General features: G+C 33.7%; 1 protein-coding gene across 2 annotated transcripts in view; it reads right to left on the reverse strand.

Annotated features, from left to right (window-relative positions):
* Window positions 1–4328: 4328 nt before the first annotated feature.
* The window catches only part of LOC140449191 (uncharacterized), a 103386-nt gene continuing 89856 nt past the window's right edge, over window positions 4329–17858 (reverse strand). For both annotated transcript variants that reach the window (XM_072542353.1, XM_072542352.1), the window contains 3 exons: window positions 12334–12465; window positions 5280–5552; window positions 4329–4786 (listed from right to left, as the gene is read on the reverse strand). In XM_072542353.1, coding sequence (XP_072398454.1) covers window positions 4496–4786; window positions 5280–5552; window positions 12334–12465 — 696 coding nt within the window. In that variant the 3' untranslated portion in view covers window positions 4329–4495. The remainder of the gene's footprint in view (window positions 4787–5279; window positions 5553–12333; window positions 12466–17858) is intronic.

The following is a 17858-nucleotide window of genomic DNA, read 5'->3' on the forward strand; positions in this document are numbered from 1 at the left end:
TTTAGTAAACAATTATGTATTTTTAAATTGTTAATAAATAATTTAAATTGTTAAAACAAAGGCGAACGAAAAATTTTTTTTTTCATAAATAAACTTTATTTTGACTCAATCTTCAATAATTTTTTTAAAGTCTTTTTCTTTTTTTGGAAGGACAAGAATCTTCAGGTCTGACCTTGACCTTCAATATCTCGGCAACCAGTAAGCCGAATGTATCGTTTTTTTTTTAAAGAAGCGTCTTTTAATGTTCTTTAAGTGTATAAATTTTGAAATCGATATGTTTAAAGCTCGTAAAGTTATTCAATTTGTTTATAAGCCTAAAAAATGTTTAAAACTTTAAAAATTTTTCTAGGCTCTCCTAGTGAACCGATTTGAATTTTACAAAAAGCGTTTGAAAGTTTGAGCCTTCCTTTATATGTAAAAAAATTTGCAACTATCTGAGAGCCTTATTTAGGGCCTACTATAAATTTGAAAATTTGCGATTTTTGTCCAGCAGGTTGGATTGAAAAATTATTATGCAAAACCTATCAGACCGATCTTAACAAAATTTAGCACACGTTTTAAACAAATTAAAAAGTTTTTCTAGGCGGAATATGGAGCCTGTAAGTCAAGTTTAAAAAGTCGAAAACATTTAAAGGATGAACTTCATTTTTTTGTACTTTTTTTTCCAATTATTGCTATTTTTTCAACAATAAACATTAAATTTTTAATTTCTAGCTAACGAAATATTGTGTAAAATTGAATACCGAAACTTTTAACTTCTTATAATTTTTTCTCTAGGATCAATATTTTCCGAATTATAAACGAAAATAGAAGCAAAAAAATGAGAAATTTTCAATTTTTTTCAAATTTTGTTAAATAAAAAATTTAGCACAGGGTTTGCGACTGGCGCATATCGTGATTATCAATATTGGGCACATCCTGAAGGGATTCCAGCAAAAAAATAGCTTCCTATGGAAAATGTCCATTATGGTCTGAATTTCTACAGACCCGCCTAGTTAATAAAGTTATCTGAAGAATCGGTAAATATTATATTAATATGAAATATAATATTGTAAAGAATATTTAATATTCAAAGTGTTGTAGTATGCATAATATCCACCATCCATCGAAAATTCTGACTACTTCATAGCCAGTACTCATTATACTACGCATCTGTGTGTTTGGTTGCCTACCAGTCAAGCGAAAGATCGATATAACTTGTTCGAGACAAGACTGTTGGAAAACGTTTAAAGAAAAGCCACTCGTATTCCTTTGGGACCGAGAAGACCTTCTTCTGCAAAAAACTTAGTATAGCTAACCTAACTTCTTTTGAACTTCGCCCACAACGTGGAGACTTAATTACAAAATGGATCCCGGGAAGTTTTATGGCTCATCTAAATATGTTAACTGTAATCCTGGTGATGGAGAACTAAATCAAGACGATTTAGGTTCAGATTCAGATAATTAGTATATTCCTTTTAAAGGAGAACTAAGTGAAGACCAATTAGGTTCAGATTCTGATAATTTGTATATTCTTCGATGTCGCTAGTCCCAGTTTGATAATAGTAATAGCAATGAACAAAACAATTTGGATAAAAATATACCTACTTGCTCTGGTATAATTAGAATTGTCAAAAAAAAAGAAACCTGAAAATTTTTTATGGGAATCAGGCCATTTGAAGCATTTTAATAAAAGTGATTATGCATTTATAGGCATTGTAGATCTACCAGAATGTATCATTGTAGAAACTTCTGCAGATTTTTTTTTGTTTCCAAGAGAATTAATATCCATGATTGTTGATCAATCAAATATAAAAGCTCTGCAAGATAACATAAACAAACCTGCCAATATTATTGAAAATAAAATGGAGCAATTCATAGGAACTGTAATATTTATGTAGTTGGTGAAATTACCGTCATCAAGACTTTACTGGAATGCAACTGTAGGTCAATCACAAGTATTTGAATCTATGACCTGCAATAGATGGGAAATTATAAAGCAACACCTTCATTTTAGTGATAATAGTAGCTCTGTTCCTATTGGTAATACAGGCCATGATAAACTGTTCAGAATTCGACCTTAAAAAGACTTTTACTGGTTCCCAACGAGAAACATCTAGCTGTGGACGAACAAATGATCCCTAAGAAATGCCTGTACCACCTCAAAAATATAATCCGGCATAACCTCACAAGTGGAGATACAAAAATCAAGTACGTAGTGGTGTATCAGGTTTTAGTTACGACTTTGATATTTTTGCTGGTGAACAAAGCAATACTTATTCAATGGAGCGCTTGATTTATGGGTCAGTGGAAATGTTGTCACTACACTGACAGAGACAGTGCCAAAAAACCTTAATCAAAATATTTTTCAATAACTCAGATTTATCTGAAAAGAAAAAACGTAGAAAGAGATTCCATGCCCTCAATCTGTACTGGGGCTTTACAGAATCCATCGAAGATCAAGAAAATAGTATAAACGAATTTTGTTTTCATATGATGAATCTATGTGTTGTGAACGCATGGATACTCTGGCGTAGAAAAAATTAATAAAATTGCTATATGTCCTTATTTGGCTTCAAACAAGCCGTTTCTGAACATTTATGTAAATCTGGGAAGTCACTACCAATAAAGAGAGGTCGTCCAGTAGGACAAAATGGAACGCCAACGTCTAGTCATCAAGAAACTCCAACGTGTAGTGGTTAAGGAACTCTACCTGTGTTGTTTTCACCAGGAAAGGGTGTTGTAGTGTCATTCATTGGAATTGCTTGCACTTCCACCTAACACGTTACAATTAAAAGTAGGATTACCAAATCACGACAGGCAAGTACAACGTCGGTAGATCTTTGAACCCTTTGAATTTTTACAAGAAATTTTTTGGAACTTTGGGACCTCTTCACTGTAACAAACTGTTTTCTTATCGAATTAACAGTTTCTTAGTTTTTGAATGTTGATATAAACTCCTGGACAAAATTAACGCACCACTCATATTTTTCTCAATAATTTTTATTTATTGATAATTTACTGTACGACAAGTTGCCTATGGACCTTGTTTGACAGTGACAGTTGTTATGTAAGCTAATAATAGACTAGTTTTAACAATAATTTGTATTAAACTTCGTTTTAGACTAAAAGTGAGTTAAATTTTTCATTAAAAGTGCCGATTATAGCAAAGTGTTTGTGACAAACAAGCTTTTTATTGTGATATTTTTCATCATATGCATGTTTGGAAGTTCATTTGTATAAAAATCAAATAAAAAAATGAACCGCCAAAAAAATTTGTCAATGGAGAAGGCAGTGCGAGCATTGACTCTCCTAGATGAAGGATATTCAATGCGATACGTTGCAGGTTTGTTAGAAAGACTACGTTAGGACATACGTTGTTTGTTATCAAATCGATGATCGTTTTTTGAGACAATGTGCTCTTAGAGATAGGAGAGTCACCAGCAATTTGCTAAAAAATGAACTAGCAGATGTTCGAAATGTCGCGATATCATCTCGAACAGTTAAAAGACGTTTACATGAAGTAGAATTGAGCAACAGGAAACCGGCCAAAAAACCCTTGCTTACCAGAGAACACAGGGTTCAGAGATTGAATTTTGCAAGATTGCATCAAAATTGGACCATCGATGATTGGAAACGAGTTCTTTTGGCGGTGGCTCTAAAATGTTTTGGGAGGGGGAATTTGCTTTGCAGCTCGTACGGAGTTGGTCCCGTTGGTCCCGGAATTTTTTATACATGCAAGACAACGCTCGTCCTCATGTGGCTCGATAGATTTTTGGCTACCTAAATGATGTTGATATTCCATTATTAGAGTGGCCACCTAACAGACCGGATGTGATTCCTGTAGAGCATCTATGGGACTATCAAAAAAAAAAGATTCGAAGTCGTAGACCCCCTATTGACAATCACAACCAACTCATTGAGACCGTTATTGAAGAATGGGAGAATATTCCGCAAGCTTTTGTTAAACATTTGATATCAAGCATGCCTCGACGCATAAATGCAGTCATAAGAAGTAGAGGAGGGTCTACACGGTATTAGTGTAGATCCAGATGCATTTTATGGTGTTACTTTACTATTTTTTTTTTATTTTTGTAATTTGGAGTTATGCTAGCTTATTTACGCATTTCCGGCAAAAACAAATTTTTAAAGAAACAATAAGGCAAATTAAGGTCATGATGGACTTATTTAAATCATGTTAGACTTATTTGTAGGTGTTTATCATTATTTCAATGTAACTTAGTTCTATTTTGTGTTTATATTGTAAATATTTAGATTAATTAAAGTGGTGCGTTAATTTTGTCCAGGAGTTTAGTTGCACAAATTATTCTGCGATTTAAGATATTTCACCAAAAGTAAGTAATGTTTATTATGATTATCAATACAAAATAAAAAAAATTGTATTTAGTTGTAATATTTTCTCTTAAAGAATTCTGACTGTACTATTTAGCGCTTGCAGATCGAGCGTTTTGACATCAGAAAAGATTCGAATAAAATTGTAAGCCAGGCTATCTATTTATTTCTTGCCATAATTTTGTTTTGATTTAGATGCACCAGGTTTTGGTTTATTAAATTGGTAATCTGCACATTTAGGAATATGACGTTCGGCAGCAGCTTCGTTAAATCTTCTATTACAATGTGGGCATTGGACATAGTCGGGATTTGTCGATGGTGGGGGCGGTGGGAGATCTGATAGCTTTCCTCCTTTAGACAGATGAGCTTGAGCTTCTTTCGCTGCTCTGATAGCTGCTATGAACTCCTCGTGCGTCCTTCGCCAGTCTTTTTTTGGAGGAGCTTTAGTAGATGCCTAGAACATAAACAAATTGACATATAAACGTATGGTAGGAAAGAAGTGGTATTATGGTTTCATGTCCAGACATAAAAAAATATTTTACGACAGGCGGAGAAAATATCAATGGCAAGAGCTGCAGAATTTAGCAAAGCACGAGTTGATAAATTCCATGAACTTTTACAAAGAAGTTGTGAAGAGGAAAAATTGACCTCCACACGCAAATTCAACGTCGATGAGACAGGTTGCAACCATACAACGGTAATGTCAGAAAATATTAACCAAGAAGGAAAAACATCAAATTGGGAGTATTTCTTGTGCATAGAAAAGGGTAAATACTACTGTAATTTGTTGTGCTAGTGCAGCAGGGCAGTTTGTACCACCCATGATAATTCTTAGGAGAGAAAAATTTAGAAAATAAAATTTTTAAAATTTAAAACATGTGTAATACCATAGATTTTTAAAAAGTGGTCCAAATTAGAAAACCTCACACTATATTGGTCTACTGTACCTTCATACTATTTGCTTTAGCCTTTCCCTTGGATGGAATAATATATGACTCCAATTCTGTACCCATAACCCTGTGCTTTGTGGCGTCATATGCTTTCCTTTTCTTCTTGCCTGTTTTTGAACAAACCTCTTCGTGCTTTTGAACTCGATCCTCAGCGAATCTTCTGCCACAATAATTACATTCGGTGAGATCGTCCCGAGTTACTACGGACCGGGGACTTTGCTGTTTAGCGGAAGGGCGAGATGATGACGGTGCCTTTTGTAGGGATTTAGACTAAAAAACATATTTTGTTAGTACAAAAACAACTTTTCATGTTCTAAAAACATATTATACCTTATAAAAATAGATTATACTAAAATAAAATAACCAATATAATACAGGGTGTGTTTTTTGTGCGACATTGGTCTATAATTCCATTGTGGTACAAGATATCCAAAAATTTTATTTAGAAAAAATGTAGACAATAATATTCTTCATACTAAAAACATATCTGAAATTCTACAGGGTGATTATTAACTACGTAGTATACCAAACATACAATTTTTTAACAAAACAGCGACGACAAGGATTATAATGGTGAAGAAACGGAAGAAGAAAATTTCATTGAAAATAGCAACCAGTATAAGGTTGCTAACGTCAACAGCCTGAATAAAACTGAAAGTCGCAATTCAAGAAAACGTAGTTGTTTAAGAAGAAGAACTGGCTTCAGCTACGTTGGTTACAAAAGAATGCGCGAAGGAAAAGTGTCTCATATTACAACTAGAACTCCAAGAAAAATTAAAGAACGCTGCACTCATAACGTTACCGGGGAAAATCAGAAAAGCAAGTACATTAAGATAATTTTTCGATGATCGTAGAAAATTTTTTTAACAATTTTGGAAATTGAGGGGAAAAACAGGCTTACGTGAAAGGCTTAATAGTTACTAGAGATATTAAAAGAAGAAGGAAACAGGTTGATAATAAAACAAAGAAGAATGTAGGTCATGACATTTATTTGCCAATCAACGATGGCTGAAAAGTCAAAGTTTGCAGAACGTTTTTGTTGAATACCCTGGATTTAGGTCATGGTACCTTAAATAGATGGAATCAGATTTCTAGTATCTTTTCCATGATCACGAATGACAACCTGGAAGACTCAGAACATGAACTTAATCAGATATATCTAAAATCTGCTAAACGAAAAAAAAAATCTATTGTGCATGACAAGATTCGAGAAGGGCTTTTTGGAAAGTGGAGAATGGAGAAAGTTTTTTACCAAAAGTTCCCAGCGATTACTGTAGGTCCTTCTCCACAAAGACTTATGTAAAATCTACTTTTAGGTATATGTGCCATATGTACTCTGTTTATGAAGAATGGTGCAAAGAGAACGAATTGAAGCCTGGGTCTATAAAGCTTTTCACTGGTGTTTTGAAAGAGGAAAACATCTCAATTCGTAAGCCCAGGAAAGATCAGTATAATCTATGCTGCGGGGAAAAGCTAGGTCTTGTAGATGAAAATACATTTCAAAACCATATTAAAATAAAGATGAAGCTAGAGTTTCGCGTGAAGCTGAATAAATTGCTAGCCATTAGAAACTTTTCAGTCTAAAAACTCTGGCATCTAAGATGTACTATAAGCAAAAGTTACAAACCCATAATTTTAGCATCTACGAAATAAATGATAGTAAATAAATCATTTCATCTCAAACTTCGATATAGGCTATAAATATGTAACCTTAATTTTAAATGGTTGTAATTATCAAAATCGAAATAAACTTTTAGCTTTTGTCTTAAGTGATACTGCAAAATCTAGGAATATTATTATTGAACAATTATACATGGAAAAGGGGCATACTATGATGCAAGCGGATTCTGTTCATTCCACTCTTGAACCTTACGTTCAGCCTCCCATTAACTCCTCAGCGGATTACATATCTCCCATGAGAGCAGCAAGGCCAAAGAAACCATACCATGTTATTCCTTTGGACTATACTTTTTTCTTCAATTATGAAGTACACTGCCTTCACTAAGACCAGGTAAAAAGGTAGGAGACCCTGTTGTCACCGATATTCGTGGTCTAAAATACTTGCCTAACGGAGAGATACAGTTTTGACTCTATGCTATAATGAATCATGGGATAGCTTACCTCATAGACGAAAATGTGGCAATGAAAATCCAAAATCATTGTATTTTGCTCCACGTCCTATTGCAAAAACTAAATACGATCATCTCATGGACAGTCAGTGATAGAACCAGACCACCATGCGTTTTATGACGAATAACCGTACGATAAAGAAAAATAATACTAAAACATAATCTGTAATTTTTTTTCTTTGTTGGTAATACCGTTTTATACTACTACTATCGGTTTACAGCAATCTCCGACGCCTTCCGACTCCTAACCGCCATTCTTCTCTATTTAACCATAGGCCTGGAGGTATTTCTCTTTCCTCTAGTTCTTTTTCAATTCCCTCTCTCCAGCTTCTTCTCGGCCTTCCTCTATTTCTTCTTCCTTGTGGTGTCCACGTCAAAATCTGTTTCGGAATCCTGTCATCTGGCATTCTCTGTACATGGCCGTACCATATTAACTGTTTTGTTTTTATCTCATCAACTATTGTATGCTTGACTCCCATCATTTCTCGTATTCTCTTATTTGGTATCCGATGTCTTTTTGATTTGCCTGCTGCTCTTCTCCAAAAGTCTATTTCTGTTGCTAGTAACAGTTTCTCTGTTCTTTGTTTCTTTGGCCAAACTTCACTGCCATATATGATTACACGTTTAAGTATGGTGTTGTATATGAGTTGTTTGTTCGCTTTAGATATTGTTTGGTCCCGCAGAATGGATATGGCTTTTCTGTCTTTTATAGCAGCATCGAGTGTTCCATCTTGAGTTATCTTCATACCCAGGTACTTGTATTCATCACAGTGTCTAATTTCTACCCCATCGTCTAATATAATGGACTGCTTTGTCCCTCCAATACACATGGTTTCAGTTTTCTTAATGTCGACTTTAAGACCCAATTTGTTATATTCTTCTATTAGCTTCCGAGTCATGTAACTCAAGTCGTCATGATCCTGAGCAATCAGTATTTGGTTATAAGCGAAACATAAGGTGTACAGTGTAGTCTCGTCATTGAGAGGGATTCCCATGCCATTACATTTTCTTTTCCACAGCTTGAGTGCTTGTTCCAGATAAATTTTGAAAAGGTTAGGCGAAATACAACAACCCTGCTTTAGTCCTTTCGTGACCTTAAATCCCTCAGATATCCTTGATCCAGTTTTAATTTTTGCATTCGTTCCATTATACAGACTTTGGACTGCTTTGATAAGACCATGCTTAATGTTGGTTTGCTGTAGGGTTGACCATAGTTTACTAAGGGGTACATTGTCATATGCTTTTTGTAAGTCTACATACACCAGGTGAACTTCTTTATTGACGACTGTTTTTTTCTCAATAACTTGCGGAATAGAGTACAAGTGGTCTACTGTGAATCATTCAACTCTAAAACCAGCTTGCTCCTCTGCTTCGTAATCTCTATAGTCATTTTCTATTTTGTTCTTAATAAGTTTCCCATACATCCTACTTATTGTGCTGTTTACCGCAATTCCTCTGTAATTTTCACACTGATCCTTGCTGCCCTTTTTGTGGATAGTTGACATGATAGATAATTTCCATTCTTTTGGTAATTCAATCCCATTTAAGCAGTCTTGAAAGAGTATTCTTAACTGTTCCTGGAGTTTGTCTGTGCCGGCTTTCACTAATTCTGCAGGTATGTTACCAGGACCAGGGGATTTTCCATTTTTCAGGGATTTGGTTATTCCTTCCATCTTTGATTTAGTTATTTGTAATGGTGATGAATTTATACATATACCTATCGTGTTGTCTTCCATGCTAGTAAATTCTGGTCTTTGTTTTGTTAGTAATTTTTTAAAATATTCTTCCCATGTTTCTGTTGTTATTGGTGATATAACGTCTTTTTTCTTTTCTCTTTAATTTTATCAATTTGTATATACTTAGACTAATAAAACCCTTAGATGTGATTAATAACTATAATTACCTCATTTTGCTCAAACATTAGAAAATTTTGTAAATGGGCTAAATTTATCATTGAGAGTTTCCAAATTCTTTAAATCTGCATAGATCAACGCTTTTGTGTTTAATTAATATCTGCCATGTTGCATTATTTGAACTAGTAACACCTGCCATGTGTCAAATTAAACTATTTTTAGTTAAAATTATCTTAAAACTAATATTTAACCATTATTTATGATCCTCACATTGTATAAACATATGCAAATGGTATGAACAGGAAATAAAATAAGAACTAAGGGGTTTGAACAAAAATTTGAACAGTTTTTTTCCTCTCCTGTAAAATTTGGCATAGCAGATATTACACGCGCAATGACGATGTACATGGTGTTGATTTCATAGGGATTTAGAAGTAAAAATGGTCATAACTTGTTAAATACTCTGTAGAGTAATGCAAAAATAATATTAAAAGAACTTTGATCAGATAAAAGGCATATATCGAGCACAGTTTAATTTAATCTTGCCCAAGTACTTTCGATCCCTAGATCATCTTCAGGGGCATCTGAAATAAGCCAAGAAACGTTTTTTTATAACTAAAGAAATTGATTAACTTCGATAAAAACTCGAAGTTTATGGTTGATAAAGAGTTTTTATGTGATTAACGTTTATAGACTTACTTCGTCAATTGCGGCCTATCCGACAAGAACAAAATGTCATAAACATATACATGTACATCTCACTACACTGCAAAAGGACAAACAAACACTTTAAATTATTTAAGAAAGGCTACATGACTTGCAGAAGCCGGAGACAGAATGGCTCCCGATCTAACGGAAATGTTGGGGTGACATGTGACAAATGACAGCTTGGATGAGCAGTCACAATCATAGATATGTGATCTGCACCTTTTACAATTCTATAAAACTAAGTATTGACCAAAAGTCCAACTGACACTACTATAGGAGGTCACTGATGAAATATACAATTATATAGAATATTTTTTAAGTAGTTTGAATAATCCAGATCTCACACTCAAACCTGTCTGTAATAATTAAGGTGTTAGTTTGAGAGCAACTGAAGTCGACGTAAAGTAAGAATGCAAGAAAAGGACTAAACAATATATTAGACAGTGGGTAGTTGACTACAATAAAATGGTCTACCAAGCACTATCTGTAATGTAGAAAGGACGAGATCTGACTATGTAATTAAAATACTAAAAATTGAAAATCAAAATTGAAAGCAAAGTATATAAATGGGGTGTAATCCAAGTAGTTCAGTTGAACCCACAGTCAATGGTATAACTATAAAATTAATATGGATGTGCTCAGTGCAGGAAGTCTAAACAGTCGAGCTGGGTCCCCTATGAGGTGAAGCTGTAATAAAGTTTTTAAAAATAGGTTTAAATTTAGTACAATTTAAATTAATTTGAGTATTAAGACAGTGAGAGTTTTCATTTGTTTCCCTTGTAATCTCCAAATCTTCCAATAAATCCAACTCCATTTAGTTTTTCTTTCTACTAATGTCATGTAAGATAAATGAACCAGTGTTGATGTTAAAATTGTGTTTACTGGATAATAAGTGTTGACCAAAACTTGAAGAGTCAAGTTGACTTGACTCTTCAAGTTGACTTACTGGATAATAAGTGTTGACATGAGAAGTCAACACTTATTATCCAGTAAACACAATTTTAACATCAACACTGGTTCATTTATCTTACATGACATTAGTAGAAAGAAAAACTATATGGAGTTGGATTTATTGGAAGATTTGGAGATTACAAGGGAAACAAATGAAAACTCTCACTGTCTTAATACTCAAATTAATTTAAATTGTACTAAATTTTAACCTATTTTTAAAAACTTTATTACAGCTTCACCTCGTAGGGGACCCAGCTCGACTGTTTAGACTTCCTGCACTGAGCACATCCATATTAATTTTATAGTTATACCATTGACGGTGGGTTCAACTGAACTACTTGGATTACACCCCATTTATATACTTTGCTTTCAATTTTGATTTTCAATTTTTAGTATTTTAATTACATAGTCAGATCTCGTCCTTTCTACATTACAGATAGTGCTTGGTAGACCATTTTATTGTAGTCAACTACCCACTGTCTAATATATTGTTTAGTCCTTTTCTTGCATTCTTACTTTACGTCGACTTCAGTTGCTCTCAAACTAACACCTTAATTATTACAGACAGGTTTGAGTGTGAGATCTGGATTATTCAAACTACTTAAAAAATATTCTATATAATTGTATATTTCATCAGTGACCTCCTATAGTAGTGTCAGTTGGACTTTTGGTCAATACTTAGTTTCATAGAATTGTAAAAGGTACAGATCACATATCTATGATTGTGACTGCTCATCCAAGCTGTCAATTGTCACATGTCACCCCAACATTTCCGTTAGATCGGGAGCCATTCTGTCTCTGGCATCTGCAAGTAATGTAGCCTTTCTTAAATAATTTTAAAGTGTTTGTTTGTCCTTTTGTAGTGTAGTGTGATGTACATTTATATGTTTATGACATTTTGTTCTTGTCGGATAGGCCGCAATTGACGAAGTAAGTCTATAAACGTTAATCACATAAAAACTCTTTATCAACCATAAACTTCGAGTTTTTATCGAAGTTAATCAATTTCTTTAGTTATAAAAAAACGTTTCTTGGCTTATTTCAGATGCCCCTAAAGATGATCTAGGGATCGAAAGTACTTGGGCAAGATTAAATTAAACTGTGCTCGATATATGCCTTTTATCTGATCAAAGTTCATTTATTCGAGCATTCAACCTTATATTTATTTAATATTAAAAGAACAAGAATTATGATAGGAATGTAAAAATGAAAAAATATACAGGATGTCCCATTTAAAAAAATTGTATGTTTGCTATCCCACGTAGTTATTAATAACCCTATAGAATTCCAAATATTTTTTGAGTATGTTTATAAGTTCGATTTACCTTTGTACGGTTTAATTTTAAAGCAGAATCAATATTTTGACCTCTAATCAAACAAAAAATAATAGTCTAACGAAACTTGGTTTACCTTATCGTTCATAGTAGGAGTAGAAGTATTTTTCTTTACGGGACTACTTGGTGTGCTACTTTTAGGAGATATAGGTGAATGTGCTGCAGAATTCCTTTTTGTGTTCGGTAAGTTGTTCTTTTTCGGTACTGACTGTAATGTAAAATAAAATTATATATAAATTGAACTTATATGTCGGTTGTATATAAATGTCAAATAACTGATATTTTGTCAGTGTCAAAAAATATCAAAATATAATAGTTTAATGTAAAATTTCTTGCACGTCATTGAATAGTAGTTAACGTGGACTTTTATCTACATTTGTAAAAACGTTGAACATTACAAATTTGATTTTGGGCTTATTGGCTTTACCTTATACAGATTCACCAACACAATCTTATTTTAATACATTTACACAGATTTTAGAAAATAAAATCTTGTTTAGATTCACTTCTTTGTTCTCTCCACGTAACTTTAAAATGTCGGTTCGGTTTTCTTCATTTTGTGACCTATACGCATTTTAGTATTGAGTATTATATATTATGACAGTTATGATCAATCAGTGACTTAATAAAACAAGAATTTTGATGGTAATATTATTTTTTGCTGTCAATCATGTCTAAACATGATTTTACTACTGTCAAAAAATTAAAATAACCATATTATCTTAAATTTAGAAGTTACCACGTTACAAAAAGTAGATTCAATAGAAAGGCGTGTAAAGAAACAAACTCCCATTTCTTTTAGACTCTTTAACCCTCCGGAAGTCGCGGCTGATGTGAGAGATACATTAAAAACATTTTTCTAAATATTTTAAAAGAAGTGCATCGTATAATTCTACGGCACTGTCTAGCTTTAAATTTATGTTTTAGGAATGGGAAAACACACAACGTCTGCTTTCAGGTAATTTCTAGCAGTTGAGAAGTGAACGTTTGTCGTAACCGAACAGCAGTTGTATCTGACAGATACCGCGACCTCGCAGATGGAACCTATATTATTTCGTGTTTATTTCGTTGTGTGATTTATATTATTTTCACAATGTCGAAAAAGGTATATAAGTTGGATGATTCAAAGAATGTTGAAGAGCTTCAGAGTATGTTTCTCAATTCTGACGATGAAAATGAAAGAAATGAGTTTGAACACTAAAGTGGCGTGGACGAAATCGATTATGTCGAAGAGCGATCAGAATACTCAGACAGCGAACAAGACATTTCTGGTGAGGAGAGCGAAGAGAACGTTTATGAAAATGGGGAGTATTTTTTCGGAAAAGACAAAGTAACAAAGTGGAGAAAAAAGCCAATTTACGGAAATAAAATTAGGCGACAGAAACAAAATATTCTATTAATTGCTTCTAGTAAAAAATACTGCAAAAAATGCAAAAACTGAATATGAATGCTGGAGCTGTTTACAATAATAATAATATCAGCAGAAAAAACCAAATCTATGACAACATCTAAATACCCACTACGATGTAAAATGGAAATTGATGGAAAAATAATAAAGCAGGAGGTAAGGTTTAGATATCTGGGAATAGATATAACTAGTTATGGAGATGTAGAAGAAGAAGTACGACAACAAAGATTAAAAGCAAGTAAAGCGAACACTGGATTCCTGACAGATAATCAGGGAAACATAGTACTGGAAATAGAGCATAAAAGAGATATTTGGATTAAATACGTAGAAAAAACTTTTGAAGATATACGAAGTAACTGGTATTACAACAAACACCAATTGCGAATCTGGACCACCATTTACAGTCGAAGAAGTAAAATATGCCATCAAAAGCACCAAAGATGGTAAAGCAGTATGCCCTGATAATTTTCACTCAGAATTCTTAAAACTTATGGACTATGATGGCATAAAATGGTTAACAAATATATTTAACAGTATATATGATACGGGCGTGGTTCCCCAAGAGTGGTTAGTGTTAACTTTTATAAATCTTCCAAAAAAACCCAATGCGAAAAAGTGCGAAGACTATAGAATTATAAGCCTTATGAGCCATTTACTTAAAACATTTCTAAAGGTCATTCACAAAAGAATATATACAAAATGTGAGGAACAACTAACAAGAACACAATTCGGATTTCGTGATGCTCTGGGAACACGGGAGGCCCTTTTTGCTGTACAGGTGCTATTTCAGAGATGCAGGGATATGAATTGTGACATATAGGTATGCTTTATAGATTACCAGAAGGCATTTGACAGAGTAAAACATGACAAATTAATGACTCTAATTCAAGAAATTGGAATTGACAACAGAGAATTATCAGAAACATTTACTACAATCAAACGGCCAAAATCAAAATAGAAGACCAGTTAACTGATAAAATTGCAATAGAACGTGGAGTACGACAGGGTTGTATTTTGTGTCCATTGTTGTTCAACATTTATTCTGAATGGGTATTTAAGGAAGCTTTAGACGGTTGTGCGAAAGGAATACTAATAAACGGTGAATGGTTGAATAACATTAGATATGCAGATGACACTATAGTTTTTGCCGATAATCTGAATGACTTACAGATATTAACAAATCGCATAACAGAAGTCAGCAACAGATACGGACTTGCTCTTAACATAAAGAAAACCAAATTTATGACAATTAGTAAAAAACCAATACTAAACGCTCATCTTACAATCAACCAACAGAATATCGAAAGAGTCGAGCAATATACATATCTAGGCACCAATTGGGACCACTCAACAGAAATTAAACAGCGAATAACAAAAGCAAAAGCAGCATTCGTTAGAATGAGAACCATTTTCAACAGTCGAGACATATCATTAAAAACAAAATGCCGTCTATTGAACTGCTACATATTCACAGTTCTGCTCTACGGAATGGAAGCATGGACACTGACTGTTGCATCTATGAATCGGCTCGAAGCTTTCGAAATGTGGTGTTATAGGCGCATCTTACGTATATCCTGGGTTGACAGAGTTACTAATGTGGAGGTCCTGCGTAGAATCTGGAAAGAATGTGAAATTCTCATGATCGTCAAAACTAAAAAGTTGGAATATATAGGACATGTAATGAGAAATCAAGAACGTTACGGCCTTCTCCAGCTGATTCTCCAAGGGAAAGTAAATGGTAATAGAGGACCGGGAAGAAGACGCATTTCCTGGCTTCAAAATTGACGAAAGTGGTATAACACGACTACCACTGAACTGTTCCGCGCTGCAATAAATAAAGTAAAGATAGCCGTGATGATCGCCAACATCCGGAACGGATAGGCACTTTAAGAAGAAGAAAGCGACAGGATCTCTTAATGACACAATCTGGAAGAACAAATACCTAATTCAATACACAAAAACAAGAATTTATAAAGCAGAAATTAGACCTATATTAACATAAACGGTGGAGACAAGACCTGACACATAGAGAACTAAAACATACTAGAAACCATAGAGTTGAAAATACTTCGACGAATATCAGGGAAAATTCTGTCCGATAGAGAGAGAAACGAAAACATAAGAAGATCATGCAATATGAAAGACATAAATGGATAGGTGACAAAACGGAAACAGGAGTAGAACGAACACATTAGTAGAATGGCAGAGGATAAGATAGTACGAATAGCACGAGAAGAAGTATTGACAGACCAAGAAAAAGATGGTGTGATAATTTAAACAATTTATTAGGCTAATATTAAGTAAGAAACTGGCTTTAAAGCCTACATAAAAGAAGGAAGAAGAAGAAGAAGCCTCAGTAATTTTCAAGATGCTCAAACTCGACATAAATGACAACTAAAAAAGACTCTACCTCTAAGAAGAGGTATGGTACTGTACAACAGTAATAGGATTATAACTACGTAAATTCATTATTCTACATAAAGTGTATATTTCATTTTAAAATACACATAACATTATGAGATATTGATACTATTATTTTTGAACAGTAATCGATACGGATAAAAAACAATGTATATAATTATCTTCCTTTCTTGACCCTGCTACCTACTAATTTATAGTTAACGACCTTGAACATGAAGTATTTTTCAGAACTATGTTTTCAGGAAAGTTTAAAAGCTGTTGCGTGTTTATTGTATCTGGCGTTAAAATTAACGATTTTTTTTTAAATAGCTGAGTATATTGGGCAACCAAAATTTGTTGTCATAACCTAAAACCCAGTGGGGGCCGGCCAGGGTCGGCAGGGTGTGAGTCTGGTTACGATAATTTAAAGGGTAATGTAAAGAATGAATTTAGTTTTGCAGGATACATGTAAAAAAATTAAAGAATGTCTTTTGACGTGACAACGTCTTAAATTAGGTTCTGGCTCGGAGTCACTCATGAAAAAGTGTAACGCCCGCTCACGTCTGTTACGATGAGTCACCGAACGAGAGAGAGGCCCGCCGGACCGGCGAATGCCTTGCGTCTCTCTCCCACTCAAACATGATCGGTCCGCTGCGCGCGCAGCACTAGAGAATTAGGCGCGTTGAATCGGTGCGTGCTTGTGTCTCTGTCTTTCTCGAGCGTTCTTGGCGTTGGAAAACCGAGAAAGCGTCATAATACGAGTTCACACGTGTGGTTAAAGTATCGTCAGCTGTGTCTGTAGTGAAAATCTGGAGTGCTTAGATTCGTCATTTACAACAACTACAACAATAAAGGTAAATAATTGTACACTAATATTTCATTATCGTAAACTATGATTGATTGATTAATTGTTAGATTGACACAAAAGTTGAGAAACTGAGTTTATAGGTTATGCCATACTATTGACAAATTTGATAGTGTTAAGTAAATTATTAGTTTAAATCACTCTGCAATCAATCGTAATTCAGTCGATTGAGAAGAAACAGCGCGTTTCAACTGCAAACAACTATTGTGCAATTTAATAATATTCATATCAATAAATATTCTACCGAGAAAAAGACGTTGTCACGTAAAATCTTCGCCCGTAAAACCGACTTTACAGGCAACCGATTTTTTTTTGATAGTTTTAGCGGATTTGCTTCACTTTTCTCAAGCTCACCTAAACTGACGAATATTTTAGAACAATTTGTGTCGAAATTTATGCCAACAGTTCATAAGACGCGATGGAATTTTAAATCTAGAGTAGTTTTTACTATAGCAGATTTTCGTGAACAGTTTTTGGAAGTTTTTGATTTTATTATTAAAGGCGACAATTTTGAAAATAATGATATCTCGATCCGTGAAGCAATCGGTTTGAAAATTTTAATAAATGATTAAACTCTTTTAACATACTTTTAAATATTTTTCAGTTAGTGTTTACCCAAACCGATTTGATATTCAATGTTGTTCAAAATCAGTCAACTGACATTATTTGTTCAAAAAATAGAATAAAAAACCTGGTGCAAAATCTCAGAAATTTTCGTAATGATACTGATTTCCAATATATACGAAGTGATGTTTTGGATTCGCATGATATTTCCAAACCCCCCAAAAAAAAAGACAAAGGCATACTACGGAAACAGATCTCGAAAAACGAGTATATTTTGAAATTTTGGATACCATTTTTATGCTAATAAATACTCGTTTTTTTAGTTTTGGAGATTTGCTAATTTTTTTAATAAAATAAAATTAGA

The sequence above is a fragment of the Diabrotica undecimpunctata genome, chromosome 8 (assembly GCF_040954645.1).
Source record: "Diabrotica undecimpunctata isolate CICGRU chromosome 8, icDiaUnde3, whole genome shotgun sequence".
NCBI classification, from domain to species: domain Eukaryota; kingdom Metazoa; phylum Arthropoda; class Insecta; order Coleoptera; family Chrysomelidae; genus Diabrotica; species Diabrotica undecimpunctata.